A 25,549-nucleotide genomic window follows, 5' to 3' on the forward strand; every position below is an offset into this window, starting at 1 on the left:
CCCGCCATGGGCAGGGACACCTCCCACCAGATCAGGCTGCCCAAGGCCCCATCCAGCCTGACCTTTAACACCTCCAGGGATGGGGCATCTACAAACTCCCTGGGCAGCCTATGCCAGTGTCTCACCACCCTCATGGTGAAGAATTTCCTCCTAATGTCTAGTCTAAATCTGCCCCTCTCCAATTTACAGCCATTCCCCCTAGTCCTATAACTCCATGCCCTTGTAAAACATCCCTCCCCAGCTTTCTTGTAACCCCCTTCAGGTACTGCAAGGCTGCTATAAGGTCTCCTTGGAGCCTTCTCTTCTCCAGAAGATGGCACAGACGCTGCATCCTTTAACTGCTGCTTGAAGCGGCAGCACACTTTAGTTACACTAAAAAGGATGGTTCATCCATTTATCCTTACAGGTGGCTGCACAACTGTCTTCCAAGTTTGTTCCTTTGGGCGCCACATAATACATAGACACATTGCTTCCTTTCTTGTATGTGCTCCTGCTGCTCATCCAGCAGGGGAGAAATGAGATGGGTTTTCCTGCAATTGAATGAAACATTATTTTGTGTTTTGTGTCAGCAGTTGTAAATGTTTGTTTTGAGTCTTGAACAGAAAGGAGTTGGATTAAAAACATAAATAAATGTTTGTTTCAGGCCTTCTGAAGCCTTTTGTTTACTTCCCGCATAGCAGCACCTTAGTCAGCTGCACCATTTCTGCCACCTGCTAAGTTTTAGCAGTGTACAAACATGCACACAGGTGTGTTTTGCAGCACATGAACCTTCGCCTTATTGCAGAACAAAAATAGCTGCAAGTCTTCTAACCGGACTGTTATTCTGTCAATTGATTTTGAAAAATGACTATTAAAATCATTCTATCTTCTACATTAGAAAAATGTTGTTGCGCTGAAGGAAGCATAGGAAATCCCTGCAACACATAGGCTAAAGAGACAGTGTGGATATGTTCCAAGTCACTCCTCAAACGCACTGCACAATAAATGCTGTCATAAAGATTATGTGAATTCCTATGGTAGTCAAATTCCCTTCAATTATCACATTATATCTCATTCTACAACTTTAGTCATGGTGAGATTAGAAAGAAATATTCACTGTACTGTTCATAAAACAAGTAAATGGGTCTTAAGAACCTTGAAACTGGCCACTTTTTCCAAGATGTATTATCACTAAATCAGCAGTCCTCTCCACTTCCAATTTTCTAAAGCAACCTTACTGCAGCTGGTGGCAGAAGCGATCTCCTGGCTCTATCAAACACTGATGAGCTTCTGGTTTTGCAACTGATGGGCAGGATCAAGCTAATATTAACAGGAGTTACTGCTTTATTGTACATCAGCACTTTTTCTTCCTCTTTCTGCACTGATCTTAGTAAAGAGAGCATTGAGGACTTCTGATAAATGTGCACAGCCTACAAGCCCATCTCTGGGCAGCAATGCCGTGCTTTGCCCTGAGGAGAAGGAACTGGGACCACATTGGCCGAGCTGCTAAGATTCGTCTCTGTACTTGCACTGCTACCATCTCCACAGACAAATGAAGACAGAAACCCAAACCAAGCATGCCAGATAAGCAGCAATCAACCTGACAGCTGGCAGAGATACATGAACCCTTCTTCAAGCCATTACACTCTTGATAAAACAGAGGAAAGTTCAGGCAAGGGGAGAAATAAGCAAACAACAACATATCACACAGGCAAGAAGTTGAACCAGGACTGCTTAACCCACAACCTGTTCTTTGGACAAACAGGTCTAGCTGACTACAACTGTTTCTTCCCCACATGCTCTTCATATGCTGTTGCGCATGTCCCATGGGCACAGGGTCACCTCAGCTGGCTGGTTGCGTCAGAGGAGCCTGCGGGCAGCTCCCACTCAGCACCAGCTGCTGTGCCTCATGTGCAACCTTGCCTATGTATAACAATGCAGCAAGGAGTTCTTACATCAACAACTTCTAGGAGTAAAGATGTTTTCTTGCGAGAAAACATATACTAGCTCAAAGGACCAGAAAAAAGGAATGTTTCCCCAGATGGGATCTGCAGTGTGCTGTGGGAAAATCTGTGCAGGCTCCATCCAGTCCTGAACCAATGCATGTTGCCCAATATTAGAAGGGGCATAAGGTTTACTCACTATCTATATTCTTTTTTGTTGTTGTTCTGTCTTATTAAAATGGCTATTTTATTAAGCCAATTCTTGTTTGAGCTTCCTTGCTCCAGGCACAAAAAGAGCCCAGCACCACCTCCCTATATCTACTCCCTGGGACAGAATACTCACTAATTACAGGATCGCTGCATTCCGCAAGGACCTGCTGATACTGGGGAGTGAGATGGAAAAGAGGGTGTGCAATGGGTTGACCCCAGCCAGCAGTGAAGCCCCCACCCAGTTGCTTGCTCACTTCCCCCCAGCAGGATGAGGGAGAGAATCAGAAGTGTGAAACAAAGAAATAACACTTCATGGGTTAAGATAAAATCCATTTAAAATAAGTGATGCGGAGGCAATCACTCATTACCTCTCATCAGCAGACTGATGCCCAGCCAATCTCTGACAAACAGAAGAAACTATCCATCCTCCAACCCACAACTCTCCAGCCCATTTTTATTGCTGAGCATGATACTGCATGGTCCAGTATGTCCCTTTGGTCTGTTGGGGTCAGCTGTCCTGCCTGTTACCTCTTCTGTCATTTTGCCCACTCCCAGCCTATTTGCTGGGATGGGGGCAGATTGAGAAACAGAAAAGGCCTTGACACTGTGCAAGCACTAGTGCGCTATCAACATTGTTCTGGTCACAAATCAAACAGCACTGTAAAGGCTGCTATGAAGAAAGTTAATTCCATCCCAGCCAGACCCAGCACAGGGAGTGAAATGCAGTTTGGGAAATCCTTGAGCTAGCTTTATCTCTGAAGAGTGAGCGAGGATGTAAGTGCAGTGTCTTAAGTCTCACCAGAATTCATCTTTTTTCCCTCTTGTTGAGGCTGTGGAGTGGCTTGGAAGCAGAGAGAGAAAGAAAAAATTGCATAGAAACTATAGCTTCAGCAAGATTTGAAATACCACCATGTGATCTGGAGTCAGTAGCACTACAATCCCCAAACTATTTTTCCTTTCTCTGTTCCAGGACAAAGGGCTTCTGTTGTACGCACTTTAGCACACTCCAGGTTTGCTTCTGCCGAGATATGTTTAGCATCTGTGGTACACATAAGAACATCTTCTACACACATGAACAGAACCAAACAAATTTACACTGCCTTCACCGGGAGCAAAGAGTGCAGCAGGAAAAAAAACAAACTGAAACCTCCCAATTTTATTGTAACAATTAAGTCTAAGACAATAATCTAAATGAGACAGACACAAACACTGCAGTCTGATTTCTCCTGATACCCCAAAGAGCCACATCTACAGCTCCTCCTCAAATAAAACAACATTCATCCGAGAAAGAAGCTGAACATCCTCACGCATCCTCTGAGCCCCTCTGGCCAGCACCAAAAGTGGGAGCAGCCTTGAGGGTCCCCCATGTCCCCACTGTGACTTGAACATAAAGCTGCCTTGATCTGGAGTCAGATGCGCTGCCGTTGCACCATGAGGCTATGCCAGTTCACCCCTTCCATTTGCTATGGAGGGCCAAGTCTTTAGTGCTCTTCTGCCCAGGTGATCCTTGTGCCCAGTCTATGCCTGCAGCATCACTTGGTACCCTCCAGTCCTTCTATATCCTTGTCTTTTCAGACGCATTTTGCCAGGCACGCTTTGCATATGCATCCACAAGACTCCTGCTGGCAAATACCATGTGAGGCAGTAAAAAACAGTGCATTGGCTAGAGGGCCTCCTACAGTAACCAAGTTGCATAAAATACTCGTGATTCTCTTAGCACCTCCCACCTCTACCGCAAATGTTTCTCAAGTGAAGCAGGCAGGCCACTGTCAGTAAAGGTTTTAGTCTTAAAAGCACATTTGCCAAGGATCTTTGTTTCAGGCAAGAAAGCACAACCTTTCCTACCTGGGACAAACTCCTAGTTCTCTCCTGCAGCCTTTCAGGAGGGGAACTGCTCAATGAATGTTCCCCCCACCCTCATTGTCCAAAGACAGCAGGAATAAGACTGAAGCAGAAAGCAAAATAAGAAGTAGTATCTCTTACCAGCCATGCCTAGGAAACAGCTACAGATTCCTAGATCATCACATAATTCAGTAAGCAGCAACTAAATGGGTGATTTTGTGAATTATGCACAACTCTTCACAGAGCCAAAGGATGCCACCACACCAGCCTCTGTAGCCAAAGCATCTACATTGAGCTTTCTGCTGCTCCTGCAAATGGACGTTTGTCCCCAATATGGAACACTTAGAGAAAATGCTATATCCTGTTTTCTGTTGCAGCTGCTTAGTGATACGTGATGCTCATAGTGCAGGCAAGGAACTTTTGGTAAAGAATATCTTTAATCCTGGCAGTTTTCTTTCTGGAAACACATGCAGAAAGGGGCTAACTGAACAAGTTTCACAATAAGGGGATTTGTAAGCAGCAGACCCATTAAGCAACACTTTCACTGAAGGCAGAGCACCTACATCAGGGGTCATTCCACTAGTTTCCCAGACACTGGAATTACCCACGCCTCTTCAAAGATACAGAGCCTGATATTTGAACCATGCACAAACACCCAAGCTTTTACTATTCATCTCAAGTGACTTTTCTTTCAAAGAAGCTCTACAGTTGTCAGACACCATTGACCTGAACGACTTTTCACCATGCCTGAAGCGTTTGCATTTCACTCACCACATCTTTCCATGCTTTTAAATAACAGTGACTTTTTACTTCTACAGATATTACAAGATGAAAGGAAAGCAATTGTCTTCAGCAGGAACAAGCTTTTAGTGAACTGCCCTATGCCCGAGTCAAGAGAAACATGTAAATGTTAACCACCAGCACCATTTAGGATTTCAGCATATAAAAGCTGATGACCTAGCACAGCCAGACAATTTTTCTGTACCTTGTGTCCTACTGAACAATGATTTCAAAGTACACAAGAGAAGATTCTTAAGAGAGAGGCAAAGACCAAGAACAGCATGACTCAAAGACCTAACCCTACAATCTGGTAGCAGAAATGCCATGACTGTGATGCAAGAACTAGCTTTTACCTAGCCCTTTTCTCTTCAGAGAAAACTTTTACAACCTACCATGCCTCTGCCAGGAAGGGAAAAAAATCCCCAAACCAATCACAAAATTGCAGTGTGATTTGCATCCACCCTTCTGATCTACAACCAGACAAGCTGCTGTGGTGGCCCAGGAATACTATACTTCTTGCCTCCTTCCAGGACTAGATTTCCTATTTTCTTTCTTATTACACATATAATATTAGTCTTTTTCTAAGACTCTCCCTCTCTGTCCTCACATGCATTCCAACGCAGCCCTGAGACAGACGTGATTGGAGCACATGACAAGAGAACTCCTGATCCCTGGTATATAAAATCTCTTTGGTCAGCAAAGAGGAGAGAGAAGGGACTTTACGTAATACCAGACGACAAGAGTAATGCATTTCTACAAAACAATTCCTTTATTGCTGCACACGGCAGGTTTTTACAGCATGGCATTGCATAGCAGAGGCATTGAACTTGGAGTTTACAACTATAAAAGCTTAAGCATACTTTTATTTCCTGTATTGCTACCCTGACTTCTGTTTCCAGATTTGGAGGGACTGGAATTTCCCAAGAAAAGAGCAAGACAAACACATTTTGAACACAATTTCAACATAAAATCACATTGTAAAGAGTTCCCAGCACAGGCCTGCAGTTCTGAAATAGGATGGCAGCAGATGGCTCCCCAACATCCAGGTCACCCTATTTTTTATTTTTACTTCATGTGCTTCATACCAAGAAGAGATATTTAAGTTGAAAGTGACTAGAGTCTAAGCTTTTTATTGAAAAAAAGAGTAGTTTAGAGCATATTTGGGCATGGAAAAAGAATTTGTGTTGTCAAATCTTGTCTTTTGTCCTGCTCCCTACCCCCTTAAGGTCTGGGTTCATATTCATTGCCCACATGAACTTCTTGGTACCCTTTTAGTAAATGAAGTATTCTTTACTTACTGCAGTAAATGTTTTTATGAGCACTGGTGGCACTGGTTGTTTACCAGTCTTCAGCTAAACTTTTCTTTTTGAAACCACCACCACCAAAAAAATAATATATATACATATATTCTCAACTTCCATTAGCCTGTGCATGCCTAACACAAATTATTGTTTTTAAAATATCACTCATCTTACCTTCCTGGATTTCAGATGCTGATAATGTCTGGTAACAGCTCAACTCTGAAAAACTGAGCCCTCTGAAGCGGGGGAGAATAGAGGATAGCAAGGCAAAGCCAAGCTTACCAGGTCTATTTTAAGTAAATTAATTGTTAAGCAAAGTCTTTTTTGTCTTGCTGTTTATCTCTTCTACTCTTAGGCTTTCTAGAACTTTGGAACTCCTCTGCAAATATTTTTGGCTTTAAAGACACTTCCATTTTTTTCCATAAACCCAGCTGTGGATTATTGGACTAATTCAGCTCAAGATTTGAACTAGGAGGGCCATTCAAATTAGCTGTGGAGGCCACAAAGTCAAAGAACCAGACCTTTAGAGGGGTAAATGGTGAAATGGTGAAATATTTTCTGCAGTTTTCTTCATATAGTAATTGCCCTTCCTCCATTGCTATGCTGGTGGATACTATGGTTTTTAGTCTTGACCTCACTGATCTGTCTTGCAAACAAAAGGGGCTACTTAAAAAAAGCCTTTACCAAATCATGCTTGTTTTCTGTTGAACTCTAACCTTTGTTCAAGGCATCTGGACACAAGCCGACAGAGCTGCTTTGACTGTCTCAAGGGGAAAGCACTGATGCCTAAGACAGAAGCTGTTCTGGCCAGACGGAAAATCAGGAAGACTACAGCTGTTTATCAGGAGTAAAAATGCAAAAATAGTACACCTCTACTATTTTCTAGGGGTAAAGAGATTTGTTTGGAGCAAATAAACAGGTAAGAAGCATCAACTGTTTCTTATTATTTACACAACAAAACAAAAAAGCTATGTGATTGCAGCCAGTGACTAAGTACAAATGCAAAGCATATCTATGTGCATATTATTGTTCAAATTTTTTTATCTAGAAGCTTTCTAGAGCAGTAGAGCAGTCAAGCTCTGCAAAATGTACTTGATTTTTCTCTCCACAACGAGAAAGGCAAAGAGGAGAGGATCTGCAGGAATGGGAAGATAAGGACATACTGACGACATTCCGGGATTATGGGAAGCAGGCAGTAAGATGGAGGTTTGCTTTGATGCCAGAATCTCACCACAGAGATGAACACACCTTCCCAAATGAGGTGAGGAAGGTCAAGAAGGAAAACAATTAAGTTTATTAAGATTCTAAGTGGTAAGTTAGAAGAAATAATCTTTCCAGCATTTGAAGTCACTACTAATTCAGGACAGAAATTTGTTATGAATGAAGGCACTATTAGGTGTTTGGCATATTTATAAAGTAACAGAATAATGAAATCTATTGCCCAGCAGTGATACTCTCTAACCACATAGGCATAGTGAATTTACATTAGGCAACAGCACCAAGGACATCTGTGCACACAACAAGATACCTCTGTGACAGATGCACCAGGAACTTTTTATGCTACCAAGCTAAAAAACACAGGGATGACCTACATGCTAGCACGACTATGAGAGGCACCACCCAGTTCTGGCTGACGTGTTCAGTCTTGTCTGATGACATGTTCTGGTACAAGGAAATTCAACAAGCACGGTATTTTAACCAATTCATATTACAAAACCAATTACATGGGAGTATAAAATATCTTTAAAAAACACTTTACAAATTGAAAAGAAATATTAATATGCATTCAGTCTTGTCTGTTGACATTAGGAAGAAATTTTGCACGCTGAGGGTGGTGAGGCACTGGCACAGGTGTGGGGGGTGTGGAACCGGATGAACTTTAAGGTCCCTTCCAACGCAAATCATCCTATGTTGTATGAGTCTATGATTCTATGACCCATTCTGGTGCAAGGAACTTCAACAAGCACGGTATTTTAACCTCTTTGTATTACAAAACCAATTACATGGCAGTACTAAAAGTCTTTCTAAAAAAACCTCTAAAAATTAAAACGAAATTTTAATATATATAAACCAAAAGAAAACAAAAAACAAACCAACCCAAACTTGTGCCTTGCTGCTGGAGAAGGATTTTCGTCACTTAATTTGTCATTGCAGTCCTGTCATAAGACAGATGAGATTCTGTCTAATCCTAAGAGCTCTGCAGATCAAGCCCCAGCCTCCCTGTCTTGCGGCTGCACCATGGAGTTGGGATTTTGGTGGGAGGCAAAGGGCTGCTGTGAGGTGGCACCACCTGGTGCCCCCGGGGCTGCTCAGAGCTGGGTGCGCGGGGTTGCTGCTATTCCCTTGGGCGGCGGAGACAAGGGGAGCAGGGCTGGGCTCCTGCCTCCTTCTGTGGGGTCCATACTGGGATCAGTGCTGCTTGATATCTTCATCAATGATATTGACAGCGAGATTGAGTGCACCCTCAGCAAGTTTGCAGATGACACCAAGTTGAGTGGTGTAGTTGCCACACCAGAAGGACAGGATGTCATCCAGAGGGACCTGGACAGGCTGGAGAAGTGGGTCTGTGAGAACCTCATGAGGTTCAACAAGGCCAAGTGCAATTTCCTACACCTGGGTCAGGGCAGTTCCTGATTTCAGTACACAATGGGGGCTGATGTGATTGAGAGCAGCCCTGCAGAGAAGGACTTGGGGGTGCTGATTGATGAGAAGCTCAACATGAGCCAGCAATGTGCACTCCCAGCCCAGAAAGTCAACCATATCCTGGGCTGCATCAAAAGAAGCATAGCCAGCAGGTCGAGGGAAGTGATTCTGCCCCTCTATTCCTCTCGTGAGACCTCATCTGGTGTACTGTGTCCAGTTCTGGAATCCCCAACATAAGAAGGATATGGAACTGTTGGAACAGGTCCAGAGGAAGCTACAAAGATGATCAGAGGACTGGTGCACCTTCCATACGAGGGCAGGCTGAGAGAATTGGGCTCGTTCAGCCTGGAGAAGGCTCCAAGGAGATCTTATAGCGAACTTTCAGTACCTGGAAGGGGACTACAAGAAAGCTGGAGAGGGACTGTTTACAAAGGCTTGTGGCGATAGGAGAAGGGACAATGGGTATAAACTGAGGAGGGGCAGATTTAGACTAGACACAAGGAAGAATTTCTTCACTATGAGAGTGGAAAGACATTGGAATGTGTTGCCCGGGGAAGCTGTGGCTGCCCCATTCCTGGAAGTCTTCAAAGCCAGGTTGGATGGGACCTTGGGCAACCTGGTCTGGTGAGAGGTGTCCCTGCCTATAGCAGGGGGATTTGAACTAGATGATCTTTAAGGTCCCGTCCAATCCAAACTGTTCAATGATTCTGTTCCCCCCAGGCAGACACCCTGCTGCACCAGCTGTGGGATAATCTTCAAGCTCTGACTGAGAAGATAACGCTGAGAAATATCCTGAGCCAAACCCATGCTCCTGGCTTCACGGGAACAGGCTCCATGCTCCCATGGCTCCTCCGAGGGACAAGGCTCAGGTCCCCCCTGCACAGCAGAGGGGGATTTGCCTTTGGGAACCAGGATACTCTCTTTTCTCAACATCGAATTAAGTTATAATGATTGACGCTGCTAAAGGCTTAAGATGTAAAGACAGTGGATTTGTCACCCACCTCCATTTATTTTTCCTTTATTGAGAAGGATCCTAAAAAAAAGGCTTTACTAAAAGGAGTACCAGCTCCCAACCAGCCAGTCTCTGTGTGGCAATTCTTCCTTTCAAGTAAAATCAGCAGCCGATTATCTGTAAAGATTCTGAAGGTCATTAAAAAAGCAATCATCTTCAAAAATGCCACTTAAATCAGCGTATTGCTGCGCGTTGTTGGTTGACAACCAGCTGTTGGCTCTGAGCGTGGGAAGCTAAGTCCTCAGAAAGAAAAACTAAGACATGCCCCGGGGGTCTGTGGTGCCCGGTCCCTGGAGGTGTCCAAGGCCAGGTTGGACAGGGGCTTGAGAAACCTGGTCCAGTGGGAGGTGTCCCTACCCATGGCAGCAGGGAGTGGCCTCTATGAAGGGGCTCTGAGCTTTCTCATTAGGTGGACTTACCGAAGCTACTTCTGCTTTCACAAACTGTGAGTTTATTAAATTTTCCATTTTTTTTCTGTAACTCAACCTTTCAGGAACCAGTTGCTTTAGTGTAAAAGAACAACATTTTAGCAGCACTCATATTTTGATTGTGTGTATTGACCATATGGTATCACCTAAAATAGTTCCTCAGAAAGGGAACAAATATCACTCAGAAAATACTTCAGTTCAGTCATGGCCGTACAGGAAGGTATTGGAAAATATTTAGAACCTGAATGCTTAGCTATTGAGAAAGAAAGTGGGGACTGTCTTGTAATAATACAACCTTGTGCATACTTCATTTTACATTACTGTTGAACACGAATAAGTAAGACACAACTGGAAGAAAGCTTCTTATTTTTTCTCACATAAGAAAAAAAACCCCCAAAATTTGAATACTCTCATTTATAAATAAAGTTATCTTTAACTTTTTAATTGAAGAAATGGGCAAACGCATTAATGATCTTGAGAAGAATGTTGCTGACCTGATGACAGAGGCTGGGATAGAAAACACCAATGAAGAGTTGAAAGAAACTTAATTAATTTTTACTGTGTTTTATGTAGTGCCACTATGGGCAGCACCTAATATGAAATTATTGTTTACATATTTATTGTACCTGCATTTACTTGGATTTTAAAGTATACTGAGATATTTTAAATTACTGCGGATTTCTTTTTGCCAAGAGCCAAAGGATGCTACAGCTTTTTTCCAAAGAACACAGACTGCAGCTTGGTGCATCTGTTCCAGCTGAGTGCCGTATACAAGGGGTAGTGCAAACTAATCCCAAATACATACACTGAGGCTATACATTTGTCATAATATATGTGGCTTAGAGAACTCCTTCCCCCCATTCCTGTCCCTCAAGTCTGCTAACCTAGCTGACTGGGCATTCTCACTGGTATAAATGTATGTATATCTCTTTTTAAGCATGTTTCAGCTTCCCATTGTGGCTCAGGGCACACCTCTTGAATACAATCATCCCAAATGCAGCAGTAGTTCGTTCTTGCAGCAGTAAGATGGGAAAGAGAAACAATAAGTTTCGTATAGAAAATAAAATCATGCTACATCTCAGGACTGCATGTTGGATTTTGTATCGCTACCTGTTGCAAATGCCACTGCCCTTCCCTGATGGATGCTTGTGTTTTCAGTATTTATAAAACAGCATTGCTTGTGTTCCATGGGTGCGAGTGATGTCCTGATTCAAACTGAGACATATCAATTCTTTATGGCATTTAGAGACTGCTTAACCAGTGAAAGACAGGAATAGCTGTAAATATACTGAGTAACTAAGGCATCTGTTCGTTCTGATGCCTGTCATGATAAACCACAAAACAATTTTCAGAAATATAGAAAGACAATCCATAGAGATTTCCTTTAACTGTACAGAGATCTTCCTATTTTTATGCTGAATCACATTTGTGAATAATTAAACCACTTACCTATTTATTCATTGTTTCTTTGCAGCACTGAAATGAGGATGTGATGAAGAAAGGTAAAAGAACAGCACTGCCCTGAAACCAGTTTACAATCAGTCACCTGTCACCAAGAGTCAGTGAAAACAAACATACTTGTATCGTGTCATGACAGAATCTATTTTTTTTAAAAAACTGTTGCTTCTGGGAAAAAGTAGAAAGCAGGAAGGCTGCAGTGAGGTGGATGTTGGTCTTTTGTCCAAAGTAACAAGTGATAGGACAAGCAGAAACGACCTCACGTTGTGCAAGGCGAGGTTTAGATTGGATATTAGAAACAATTTCTTCACCGAAACGGTTGTCAGGCATTGGAAGAGGCTGCCCAGGGAGGTGTTGGAGTCACCATCTCTGCAGGTATTTAAAAGATGTGTAGACGTGGTGCTTGGCAGTGTTAGTCTAAAGGTTAAACTTCATGATCTTAAGGGTCTTTTCCAACCTAAATAATTCTGTAATTCTGTATACTATACAATCATTTTGTTTGATTTTAAAGGCATCTCCACACAGCTCCACGGCTATCTGACTTCAATTAATCTAAATGGGACACTATTTCCTATAATTGGGAAAGAACTGTTAAGTTTCAGGGACGGCAAAACCACTGTTTTGGGTAGAAAACCACATCCTGTATGTTGAACTTATCCAGTCACAAACTTTATTCATGTATGAAAATGTTTCACTTATTTCAGTATTAAAATTTTCATATTTCTTTGTTGCCATTTTAACTTAAATTCTCAGAACAAGATCCTTCCAAGACAAATGTTTTCCATTTGCATGTACCATTTTGATGCTTCTTTACATGTTTTACATTACAAAATGCACCTTATCATATTTGATGTTATCACAAAAGTGTCTTCGCAAAACTTGATAGTTCCAATGAATCTAAACTGTTCTGCAGCAACAGAAATGGCAGTATTTGAACGGATTACAGCTGGTCAGTTGTTACTCTTCACAAGCCACCCAAGGCTGTGCACATCCATGCAGATAACATCATCCACGTATCATATTGTGCCAATTTCAGTTCTTTAGCCATTTTGATGAAGGAGTCTGTCTTAGAGACGTTGGAGCAGGTAAAGAATTTTAGTCACCAAACATGTCCTGAACAAGAACATGGTAGAGTCAAAGAAAAGAGGACATCTGCACTAACTTTAAGATTCTTGTCCACAAAAACATTGCCACTTTTTGCAGGAAAGATTCTGAAACTTAATGGGAACCTCTTGCAACAAACATAGAAATTGAAGCTTTACCAGGTAAAAAGAATACCTCAGCTAATAAAGGATAAATATGCTTTTTTAAAACATCAGCAGGTGTTAATACTTAGCATCAATTAGAATCATAGAATCATAGAATAACCAGGTTGGAAGAGACCCACTGGATCATCGAGCCCAACCATTCCTATCAAACACTAAACCATGCCCCTTAGCACCTCGTCCACCCGTGCCTTAAACCCCTCCAGGGAAGATGAATCAACCCCCTCCCTGGGCAGCCTGTTCCAGTGCCCAATGACCCTTTCTGTGAAGAATCTTTTCCTAATGTCCAGCCTAAATCTCCCCTGGTGGAGCTTGAGGCCATTCCCTCTTGTCCTGTCCCCTGTCACTTGGGAGAAGAGCCCAGCTCCCTCCTCTCCACAACCTCTTTTCAGGGAGTTGTAGAGAGCAATGAGGTCTCCCCTCAGCCTCCTCTTCTCCAGGATAAACACCCCCAGGGCCCTCAGACTTGTTCTCCAGCCCCTTCCCCAGCTTCGTTGCTCTTCTCTGGCCTCACTACAGAGCCTCAACATCCTTCTTGTGGTGAGGGGCCCGGAACTGACCCCAGGATTCGAGGAGCGGCCTCACCGGGGCCGAGTCCAGAGGGAGAAGAACCTCCCTGGGCCTGCTGGCTCAGAAGATGCCCTTGCCCTTCTTGGCCACCTGGGCCCCTGCTGGCTCCTGTTCACCCAACACCCCCAGGTCCTTCTCCTCCAGGCAGCTTTCTAGACAGACTTCTCCTAGTCTGGAGCTGCACAGGGTGAATTTGTATCAAGAAATCATTCCAATCTGCACTGCAGTCATAAGCCCTGGCTGACATGCAGCTTTGCAGGAAAGGAGTGAGGTCTAGTGGACAAGGTGACTGTGAATCAGCAGGGTGCCCTTGCAACAAAGCCTCCATCCAAATATTTACTGGTCAGTATTAGCACAAGTAGAGCCAGCAGGTCACTCCTCTTTATTCAACTCCTGTGATACCACTTCCAGAAAAATGTGTCAATTTGGTGGCTTCCCAGTTCAAGAAATCTATTCCACCAAGATATGGTGGAATACAAGGCATATGAGGGTTTGAGAAAATCCTGTTCTTTCAGCCTCAAGACTAAGGCTTCTTGCTGGCAACTACCCCACGGTAGAGTATGGGGAACAGTTGGGCTGTTGTTGGAGGTGTTTTATATGACAGTTAATAGACTCAAGCTGCAACACAAGAAATTCCAGCTAGACACTTCTTCAGCTACAAGGGTGCTTAAGCATCAGAGTAGGTTCTCTGGAAAGTCTAAGGAATCTCCATCCTCAGAGACACTCAACATTGGACACCGTCCTAGGCAACCTGATCAATAGGACTTACTTTGACTGGGAGGCTGATGGTCCATTCAAAATAAGTTATTCCTTAATTAATAACTACTGTAAACCAGATTAACCTAGGTAGAAACTGGGACCCCGTGTTTCACTCCCTTGACTCAATCTAAACCCTCCAAAACACACCTAAGACTAAAAAAAAAAACCCACAACCAAGTTCTGTGTCTTGTTACAAATTGGACCAAAAGTAGAGGTATCTTCTTTCTGTGTAGTCTGGCTTCTTTTTTCTTAATCTGCAACTATGTATATATTGGTTAAAAAAAAAAACCCAACCCAAACAAATCATACAAGACTGGCTCTGTCACCACAGAACAGAAGCTGTCAGTAATGCAAATGGGAGCTTAAAAATCTATGCCACAGTGGAATCCAAATCAAGCCTCCCAAGTACATATGCATTTAGCACACCATTAGACAAAGCCGAGGTCAAATGACAGAAAGCACAGCTCATCCTTTCTTCAGCTGTTGGCTTTGCAGCCAGCTCCAGAACTGCAATTACCCTTCAGCACTGCAGAATCTGTAAGGTATTTCAAACTGACGACTGTATGCGTTAATCTCCATGAAAAAGAAATCCATTGTCACAAGTCAAGTAAGTTGATGGGGGGGGAGAGGGGGGAAGACGTGCACAAAGTCATGGAAGATGTTTTCTCTCAGTTTTGCTAAATATTAATAAATGCACCTTAGTGTTCTATCCCTGCTTCTAGTTGATACAGAAGACCAAGATACTATGCAAGGAAATCCAGACAGAAGTGATAAACCTTCATCTTCAACATTATGACTTTGCATCCAACTACCTTTGGTTTTATTCCTAAATTTAATTGGCTAAAGAAAATTAAGGTAAGTGGAACTAACTTTATTCTTTCAAAAAAGCTATACTATAGTTTTCCCAGATTTCATTTACTTTTGATACACAAATAACAGTAGAAAAGTTTCTCTCCAAGCAGGACTTTTGTGCACAAAAATACATAATACCAAGAGGACAACAACACAGAATAAAGTTTTTATAAAATAAAAACAAACAACTCAAAATTCAGCAGCAATATTACTGCAGTGAGGCAGTTCCAGGATTTGTGACTTCTATTTTTCCAAACAGACATAGAATCTTTTAAATAAGTCAAAAAATGCTCAAAGTTGAAGAATTTGTAGTCTTTTAATATATATATATATGTATACCTACAGCAGAATAAATTTAAGTGGATGGTTACAAAAAAAGGCAGCCCCGAAGAAATATCAGTATCTGTATTTAGTAGAATAATCTTTTGGTGATACCACCAAACCTCGACCTTTGCGGGCTCCTCTATAAACAGTTTCTATAATATCAATCATCTCTTGCTTATCTTCCATTGCCCAGTTGATCTTGTTGTTATTACCTGTACCTAAATCAATCATGATGTGTTTGTTCCTTTAAAGGGAGAAAAAAAAAACAACAGACAAATTAACATGTTATTATAATTCAGAAAGAAGCGTTATATCCCCCACAAGAATGCTTTGTAGGATTCAAAAGAAGCCCTTATAACAAACAGGCTTGCAAAATAAGCATCACAGAAAGAGTATCCACTCCCATCACTCAAGTTGACATTTTACTGCCTGTTTCTAAAGCTAGAACAAAGGCTGCAAACGGGCCCAGTTTGCTACTCAGTGCAATTAAAATTCAGCACACCCCATACTGTTTATATTTCTTTCCCATTACTCTCTAACACCAGAGTTCCATGCTTGTTAGTAGCACATTTTATCTTATCAATGTAGACACCTTAGCTTCAGGAAAACCTTAATACTTGGGTGTATCTTTAAAGCAAGTCTGACAAGTTTGACTGCTGTCTTACTGCAACAGTCTATACAAAGTTTCAGATCCAAAACTAAACCAAACAGATAATAGAACCATTTTTCTCTATCACTCGTTTGTACTTCTATCAAAACATTGTTACTTGGCTAACGGGAAAACAAGAGATTTTCCTATTTAACAGTTTACTCTCTTGTACAGCAATGAAAATGCATTTAGAAATGAACTACTAAGATGCTATATTTGACACAAAAAAATTTAACTGAGTTACATTCTAGAACCATCATGTACCTGAAGAAAAACATGACAGTACAGGGGTCGTACAACTCATACATCTTGTTGAAGTCTGGTACTTCAGTGATATCCACAAGATAAATAACAGCAAAGTTTTTTACCTAAACAGAAGAAAACAGGAAATATAAAACCAATAAATATTACCAAGCCTTTCATTATTTGTACTACCTATTAAAAGATATAAGCTTTCATTATTGCAACATTTATTTTCCAAAACATTAAGTCATAGAGTCACAGTTAACAATCTTGCCATCATTTTTAACAACCACCAATTAACAAGGGAAGTATTTTTAAATACAGCTAAGATGCTCATTTCGTATTAACTGGAAGGATACCATGCTACATCAACATCCAGAGAAACAAATGCCCTTTATGTACAACTGAGACCTCACAGTGACATGCACAGCTATAAACAAGCAGAGTAACTGCTTTCTGCAAGCCAAGCTGACCCATTTTGCTTCTGTTGTCAGCTGTTTACAGACTTTAAAAAAAAAAAACTAAACTAGAATGTCCTGACGCCTGTCACCAAGTACTTTTCCCCCTCTAAATCATCTTATTTGTTTAACAAGGCTCATTGAATGAAAATAAAACTGATGATAACAAAGCGCTAGCTTTTTTGAGAGGGGTAAAACTAAAACAGGAGCTTAAAAATTTCATTGGTAATGAAAAAAACCTTGATGAGAAGCTATTCTCTGGGCAATTCTGGTAAAACAGGCTTCCATTTTGCAGAGTAATTTAGTTAAATTGCAAGAATCCCTTCCCTTTAATGTCATAGTTTATGTCTTCATTCCTGAAAGAAAACCACATCACATTTTTGTTTCCTAGATGCAGGATATTTGATCTTAAGTGGAATTATGGGAAGTTCTAGTTTCTAAACTTAGCTCATACACATATAGTAGAAATTAACAAACACACTACAATATAAGTCAACAGGCACCTAAATTACACAAATCTTTAACTGTAACTGTACTCACATATTACACCATGAGTGCACACCCTTGACCCCCTGTCCTTACTTACATGCAAAAACAATTTCATTTCTTCTCATCTGACTACATAAAACTACCAGTCTGCAGTCTAAGATTTGACAAATTTACTGTTTGCCACAGTACTCCCCACTATTAATTTTGCTATAAAACATCTGGAAATGCTATGATAATTTCTGCTTGATGTAAAGATTTTTAATTTTGGTCCACAAAACAGATTAGACTATACTAGAAAAATATTATAACCATCCTATCCTGTACTTAACCATCCCAGCAGGCACTTTAACGGAGAAAGTATGGAGATGTTTGTTTACAAAAAAACCAGAGGCACACAGTAAATAAATTCTGATGGACTTCTGCTCCAAGACAGTTTCTAAATTATAAGAAATAATCACACATCAAAGATGTGAATAATTATCAGCAGTGAGGAAAGTAAAATACCTTCTGGAACAAAACAGCATTTAAGTAGCTTTCAGTTTGCTTTTATGGAGCCAGTTATAATTCTATAAAGAATTATATATAATTCTATAAAGAATTCTATAAAGAATTTAATGAAAACATCCTATTTAAGCCATGTTTAAAAAAATACAAGAGGAAATGCCTTGAAAACCAAAGTTCTTCATAATATCAAACTCCAACACTCTCTGAAATGACCACTCACACCCATTTCAATTTTATATGAAAGATTTCTAAGATGCTTAATGGGATGTTCAGAGTCAACAATTTAGCTGAGAAGTGACTGAGATTACTCCCTGGTTAGCCTTTGGAGGCCAGACAAAAGACAGTTGTTTAGTTTGTGGTTTGGATTTTTTTCTTAAAAAAGGAAAAAAACACCCCCAAAACCAAAACACCAAACAAACCAACCAAGAAAAGTCATTTTCTCATATAATTTCTTCTCCCACCTTGCTGACATTTTTGGCATCAGTAGCACAGCTTTGCCATGCAGAGAAGTTTCTACAACGCGGTTGGCAATGCCAAAAAAAAAATGAAGATAGTCTTTGCACCATTTTATTTAATTTGGAGATTAGAACATTATTTTAAGTTAAACCAAGCATTAATACAACATTCTAAGGACCACTTTTTCACTGGAAGATTGGTGCGAGGCAATTATATGTCACACCAGAAGACAGAAGCACTGCTAACCCAAAATTTTACTTCCAAGAATTGTGCACTGCACATAGTACCAGAACAACAAAACTTTTGAAGTAAGTTTTAAATTATATACATTACATTTAGTTGAGCTGTTGCAGAGTCAGCAGTGCTTCTTACTAGTAACAGCCTAAGATTTTAGAAAAGAGTACCAGAGTATTCAAGTCTTAAATAAATTGTTACATACATCTTAATCAAAAGGACTGGATCATTCAATTCACCCTTGCACAGCATATACGCATTATCACTGTAATCCAAGTATCTTCAACATTAACTGAGTCCTCCTTCTCTCCTACATTGGAGTAAAAGTACAGCTACCTACTTTTATAGAAGTGAAACTAATGACAGTCGCCTGCTCAAAATCTTGTATGAAGTCAAAAGCTAACCTCAAAGCTAGATACCAAGTTTCAAATTTTAATTCAGAACTTTAGAAGTGGCTCTATTTTTTCCCCCTAGCTTTCTTCATTTCAAATCTGACAAGATTACAGCCCCTAATCTTGCAAGTGCTTTGAATAAGGAACGTGTTTTGCTGAGTTTGGACACTGGCTACCAAGGTTGCGTGTGACAAGGGCCTTGCCATGCAGCACTCCAGTATAGATAGCAGCACGAATGTTGGGATCTAGGCCTAAGAAGGAACTAGACAAAAACATGAGTAGGAAGACAAACAAGGAAAGAGTCACAGAAGCACCACAGTGGCCTCAGTATCTATTGTTTAGTGGCCATGACAAGCCTGCCCTGTCTGGCACCAAGAGGCATTTTATTTCAACCCAAGACAAGCCCTGCAGAACTACTAAAATTCCTCCCTCCCTCAAGAGTATTGACCAGTTTTATAGCCTGCAGAAGTACCTATTCTCGCAGACACTACTTGAACAGAGATACAAAAGTACAGAGCAGCATTCCAACCAGCTTCACACACAGCCAGCTCTAATTCCCAAGGCTTTAGCTTAGGCTTCATTTTAAGCAAAAGGAACTGAAGCATTTCTGGATTCAGGCTGGTATAGTTTAGGAGTTGATCTATACTTCAGCTAGTAAGTCTGCAGAGACAAACCAAAGCTTAACCTCTCCTCATGCACTGGGGAGTGAATCTATCCCCCAGACAGTTATCAGTTCAAAAACTACATTTCTATTTAGAAAAAGCTTCACTACCAGTTCAAGGTACTGGTTGCTAAGAAATTTTCCTCCTGATCTTTTAGTTATAAACGGTGTGACAGATGGTGTTACCTCAGGCAAGAATTAAATACAACCCTAAGCAAGCAAACCATACCAAACAAAAACAGTTGCAGCTGTAACAATTGAGACTCTGCTGAGGTTGTTAAAGTGAACCAAAAGTTTACTGTCCAGAAAATATGGAAAAAACTACTGGTATTTTAGAACTTGGACACATAATTTATTCTGGAAGCACTTAACCTCACAACACACACTAAAATACAGTAAATTTGTTGCAGTAAGTCAACTGCTTTCTGAAAAAGCCCCAACCCTCTAGTGATGGACCTCCTTTTGGACAGCTCCACTCTTGTTCAACACCCGAAGATAAAAATATTTTCAGCAGAAAACCAAGACAGATATTAACTTTTGAAAGTACTTAATTCTGACACTGACTTCCTCTACCCATCTTTCAATTCAAAATTTTTTGTCTTACCAGGCCATCATAGCTGCTGTTCACAGGGACAGGATGGAGTAGGAGACTAAAAACCAGGGAGCAGCATGGATTCAAAATTTTATCAGACTTATTTTCATTGACTGGACTTCAATTCTGGTTTGTTTGTTTGTTTTTCTTAATTACTGTAGCTTCATGGACTAGTCTATGTCACTCAATGCATGTATAAAAAAAGCCAAGTACAGTACTGCCTTGCCACATCTACAGGCTATTTTAACACATCACAGAACCGTATCTGCTTGGTGGACTATTAATATATCTTTAAACAGAAAGGCCCAAGATTATAAAGCAGAAGAATCTATACAACTCCTAACATTAGATACAGATTCTGTGTCCTATCTTGAGCAAGGCCACGCACTTGCTAGCAAACAGAGATGTAGGAAAAATCATATCCCAGACGAAATAAGTTTCATTTGCCCTCCAAAGTTCTCCCTCCTGACTTTGGCAATATCATTAAAAATAAAATTAATGCATTCCTACAACATGATCAATGACTACAAAGAATGGCAGCAATCATGAAGTTCCTTTACATTTCTGTTAGGGGTAAGCAATACTCTTTTCAGTTAAGATTTCAGCTCCCTTTAAGCAGCTATATGTTATCTTATGGCCTAAAGTGCACACAGCAATTACCTAAGGAAATCTGAAACAAAATCCAAGATTCCATCTTCTTATCTTCCTAGGTTTCTACACAATGATTTTTATGTTTAGAGGTCTTTATGGGCAAGGAAATCACAGGAAAAAACTACAGGAACTGAGACTAGGTTTTGCAACAAATCATTCAAGCTGAAGAAGCCTAGCAGACCTGCATTACTGAAGAAAGTCTGTACTGTCAATATTTATTTGAATTTTTCTTTCTAATTATGCTGTAAGTTTAGGTGATAAATCTATAGGGGAAAAGAGAAAGACACTTCACTGCTGAGAGATGTATTTACAGCTAACATTTTCAAAAACCGTAGACATAAGTATATGGATTAGCTTTGCTGAACTTTAAATACAAGCACCAGTAACTATAATACCAACATGGTTTTTTATAGGTCTTTCTTTCCGTGCCTCCCTTTCTTTCCATCTCTTACTGTTCATGAAATTTTAACAGACAGGCAGAGGCACAACTAATGTTCCAGCAAAAGCCACAGCTATTCACACTTCTGATTACAGTTCAATAAGTGCGAAACATCTGAATAATCCTCCCTAAGCCCACCTCAACCCAACCCAACCTGTTGGTTAAAGTCACCGGGTTTCACAAGAGGTTACCTGTTTTATAGTATTCGGTCCTAGATAAATCATGTTTTTTAAGTGAAAAGGGGGTATTAAAGTAATTTAGCAGCCAAAGCCCTGTATTTCAGGGGATTTTTTTTATAATTGGAAACCTCCTTGCAAAAAAATGTGTATTTTCGAAAAAAGGTGTTCCAGAGAAATTTTGTGAAATTCAGTTCTTGGATGTTTGACAAAGCAAAAATCTAACATCTTATAATTATCATTTGTTTTGAAACTCAGTGAAACATTGCTTCTTTGTCACCTAAAACAGGGGAAAAAAATGGTCAACTATAAATGGAATAAATTTCAGTGAAAGTCATCCACTTCATATTTTCATATAATGTTCTGGTTTCTTTTTACTCCAAAAGGACTGAAACTGAAAAAAAAAAAGGTTTTCCTCTTACAAAGTACAGATAAGTATCACTACTACCCAAAAACCACTGTGGACTACAGTATATTGAACCATGGTAACAAATGTAAAATACGGCTACATTTTCTTCAAATGTAGTATGCAATTACAGCATATTAAAAATCTGTATTATTCTCCACTATAAACACCTGTATGATTGGAACATTTACTCACTCTTTAAAACAGCAGAGATCCAAGCATGGCTTGTAAGCAAGAAGATGAGGAAGGATCTCCCCCTTTAATTTGCCATTTCTGCAGAGGGAGATTTTTAAATAAGAAGTTACATTGTTCTTTCTTCTCCCAGTCATCCCTAACTGCCAATACCTCTGCTAAACTGTCAAGCATCCTGCCAAAAATCAATACTAACAGTACCTGAGCATAAGAAACTCCCATCACGTCAAACAAAAAATGACTAAAGCAAATGAAGTGACAATTCCTTACTGTATTCTATTATGTCTTAACATTTGGCTATACAGAGAGATCTTTCATTGTAAAGATTTCAGAGACAGAAGCTCTGTTTATTTAAAAAGAATATTAAAAGAGAAAGGAGTGAGTACACCACAGAAAACTCTCTAACAACTTATGGAGTATGCATGCAATTTTACCAGAAGACGGCAAACTCCTTTCCTTACCCAAGTTACCGTTTCTGGTTCAGATTTTTTTTGCTTCATTCTCTATGTGGTTCAGTTAAGAGCAGCTATGCAAAACCTTTACTGAACGACAAATTATAGCTGATTGTTTATGTTCACAGTTTAATTTCACTTCAGTATCTATCCTTCTTAAGTGAGTGACCAGCTGTCAGTAGGCATTCAGTTTCCATCTCAAATCAGCTTTAGAATTTGGCTCCTAAAATTTATGTCAGCCCATGCAACTCAAAAGAATACCATCAGTCTCCACAAATATGACTGCTAGATTGACCAACGTTATCCTCTACATTTTAGGATGTCATCATTTTTAGGAGTCAAAATGAAAGTACCTTATCAAGTTGTAATCAAAATGAAAATCTACAGCTACTCTACAATCTGACTGTGAAGTGACAGTGCTGCACTACCTACAGCCAGAGTCCTACTACCAAGCACTCATTTCTGTTCAAATGCTGATGTTCATTAAATGATAAACTATTAATAGGCAGCAATTTTGATTTCAGAACTTCCAATACTCTTCTGGGTGGTGAGGCACTGGTACAGGTTGCCCAGAGAAGTCATGGAGGCCCCATCTCTAGAGGTGTCCAAGGCCAGGTTAGGTGAGGCTTTGAAAACCCTGATCCAGTGGGGGGTGTCCATGGCAGAGGGGTTGGAACTGGACAATCTTTAAATCCCCTTCCAACCCAAACCATTCTATGATTTTTTTATCCCCTTAAATACAACAAGCATCAGGGTAGTTGATGACTTTAGGAGACACTTAGGAAAGCAACTAAGCAGCCTTCTTGCTGCCTCCTCAAGCAAGAATCCCTCTCCAAAACTCAAGTTATAACCTGTCTCAGGCTTTGTATAAACCGTGTGAAATACTGAAAAGCAAAAAAGCCCATCTCACATCACAGCTCCAGTTTACCTTCTCAGCAATGCTGTACAAGACTTCATCCATTTTCATGCAGGTTGGGTCCCAGTCATGTCCAAAGCGGATGACCACAACTCGGTCCTCTTCTGACAGGATGGCCTGGTCCACCTGCCATCCATTGTGCAAGTGCGGCAACATGTACGACATCTTGAAGGGCAGCTAGTGGGCCTGCAGGATGACAGCAACCACCCAGGAGCTGACAGCCTGGCCTGCCTTCGAGCTGGCAGACCCCCCCACAAGCCTCCTGCAACAACGGCCTCACTGGCCCATGTCAGCACTCAGTGACCGCAGCCCTGCTGCCCTGCAACAAGCCCTACAGCTCACTGGGTGCCAGGGCCAAAGCCGAGCTCCCAGTTCTGATACCAACACCACCAGCAAATAAACCTTTTAAGACTCGCTTTGGAATTTCAGAAAGCAAGCATCCTTCATCAGGTCTGGGCAACACGAGGAGTGATTTCCATCAACTGTGTGCCCTGCGACAAGAGCTGGGGACAGAATCTACTCCCACTTATATGCGTATGTGTAAATTTTCCCAGAAATCTTATGCATATCCTATTACTTTCCAAACACTGATTTTAGCATTATTATTAACTTCACAACAGCCAAAACTCTTGCTCAGTTGGAGCTGGCTCCAGCTCTGCCTGACCCTGCATTTGAGATGGGGGAAGGCTTTAAACAGAGGGGACTGCAGAAGAAGAGACGTTCAGCACAGATCACACTGCCCATAAGACGCTATCGTCTTCAAAGAATGAACAGTGTCTGGGAAAACACTGCTTGAAAGAAAAAGAACGCTGACAGAGGGGCATTCTGTCTAACATTCAAAGAACACAATTACTCAGAAGAAATAACTCTCCTTTCGCTTAAATCAAAAGCATTCCACTTTTTGTAATAGTAACAACTTCTTGTAGCAACCCACCGCCCCAGTCCCAGTCCGCGGTCGCGGTCCCGGTCCCCAGACCCAGACCCAGTCCCCAGTCCCGGTCCCCAGTCCCGGTCCCCGCCTCACCCCAGGGGCCTCCTTCTCTAGGCAAAACGGGGCAACGCAGCGCCGCCAAGCTCGAGGGAGCGGAAGCGGAAGTGACGACAGCCGTTCGCCCGGCCGGGCCCGGCTCTGGGCCGCGGGGCTCCCCGGGGGGCGGGGAGGCCGCTCGGGCCGTACCAAGGCGGGGGGGGGGGGCTCAAACCCAGCTCGGACCACACCAAGCGGGGCAGGGGGGAAAGGACACACATAGAATCATAGAATCATAGAATAACCAGGTTGGAAAAGACCCACTGGATCATCGAGTCCAACCATTCCTATCAAACACTAAACCATGCCCCTCAGCACCTCGTCCACCCGTGCCTTAAACCCCTCCAGGGAAGGTGACTCAACCCCCTCCCTGAGCAGCCTCTGCCAGTGCCCAATGACCTTTTCCCTGAAAATTTTTTTCCTGATGTCCAGCTTGAATGTATTATATTTCTCATGTATTATATTTCTCATAAAAATCATGCATATTAATCACATCTCCTACTACGAATTATAATAGGTGTCCTCCCCTCGTGCATGCTCCTCACAGTCCTTTACTGAGCCTGAGGTCTGCAAAGCAGTTCCCTTATCTGTTTCATCAGCCTCTGGCCCCCTTTGAGGCTTCCATATGAGGTTCAAAATAAACGTTATCTGGACTTTCCATCTTTTTTGTCTCCTGAAGTACAGGCCTTCTGCAGTCCTCGTGCTTTCCCATTCTTCTGTTCCTCAAATATCACAAAAGGAGAGGACTTTTAACTCCCTCATTAACTCCCACGATTAGATTAGATATTAGTACAGACACTGCATCCTATATAGCAGCTCACGTTGGTTTGCACAGGGGTACGATGACATTGCTGCCCGAGGGGCCAGGGCTGCCCGAATGGGAGGGTGGGTTGTGCCGCCGGTCAGCTGGCCGGGGCAATGGACATCTCCCCATGCAAGTGGGACGAGGAGGCGCGCCACGGTGGCTAGCGCAGCAGCCCGAGCCGTGCTGCTGGGTGGCACCGCAATGACGGAGAAGAGACTACCACAGCCCAAAGCTTTGAATCTCTGCTACTGACTGCCCTAGAGATGTTAAATCCACACCACCACCCTGTGCCTCCCTTGGATTTATTTATTTTATGGTTGGACTTGATCATAGGGGTCTTTCCCAATGTTAACTATTCCATGATTCTATGTGTGTCCACATAGAATCAAGGTGATATTGCAACAGGGAGAGCAGCTGTATGTGTCTCTTGGTTACAGAAGA

General features: G+C 41.5%; 1 protein-coding gene across 2 annotated transcripts; it reads right to left on the reverse strand.

The window, feature by feature from the left end:
• Window positions 1-15,339: 15,339 nt before the first annotated feature.
• TXNL4A (thioredoxin like 4A) lies at window positions 15,340-24,389 on the reverse strand. 2 transcript variants are annotated; one of them, XM_069853753.1, is made up of 4 exons: window positions 24,301-24,389; window positions 23,289-23,462; window positions 16,280-16,383; window positions 15,340-15,610 (listed from the first exon to the last, which is right to left on the reverse strand). In XM_069853753.1, exons 2-4 carry the CDS (start codon window positions 23,439-23,441, stop codon window positions 15,439-15,441), a joined length of 429 nt encoding a protein of 142 aa, XP_069709854.1. In that variant the 5' UTR covers window positions 23,442-23,462; window positions 24,301-24,389; the 3' UTR covers window positions 15,340-15,438. The 2 variants fall into 2 exon arrangements, with proteins under 2 accessions (XP_069709854.1, XP_069709855.1); XM_069853754.1 differs by lacking the exons at window positions 23,289-23,462; window positions 24,301-24,389 and adding an exon at window positions 21,912-21,989.
• Between the last annotated feature and the right edge of the window lie 1,160 nt (window positions 24,390-25,549).

The sequence above is a fragment of the Phaenicophaeus curvirostris genome, chromosome 3 (genome assembly GCF_032191515.1).
Source record: "Phaenicophaeus curvirostris isolate KB17595 chromosome 3, BPBGC_Pcur_1.0, whole genome shotgun sequence".
NCBI classification, from domain to species: domain Eukaryota; kingdom Metazoa; phylum Chordata; class Aves; order Cuculiformes; family Cuculidae; genus Phaenicophaeus; species Phaenicophaeus curvirostris.

Bases quoted from the DNA above. Each gene is read 5' to 3' on its own strand.
- TXNL4A (XM_069853753.1), bottom strand. From the start codon at position 23,441: ATGTCGTACATGTTGCCGCACTTGCACAATGGATGGCAGGTGGACCAG. The intron at 16,384-23,288 runs GTAAACTGGAGC...TCTTCTGTTTAG, and splicing joins TGTACAGCATTGCTGAGAAG to GTAAAAAACTTTGCTGTTAT. The intron at 15,611-16,279 runs GTACATGATGGT...CTCCCTTTAAAG, and splicing joins ACTGTCATGTTTTTCTTCAG to GAACAAACACATCATGATTG.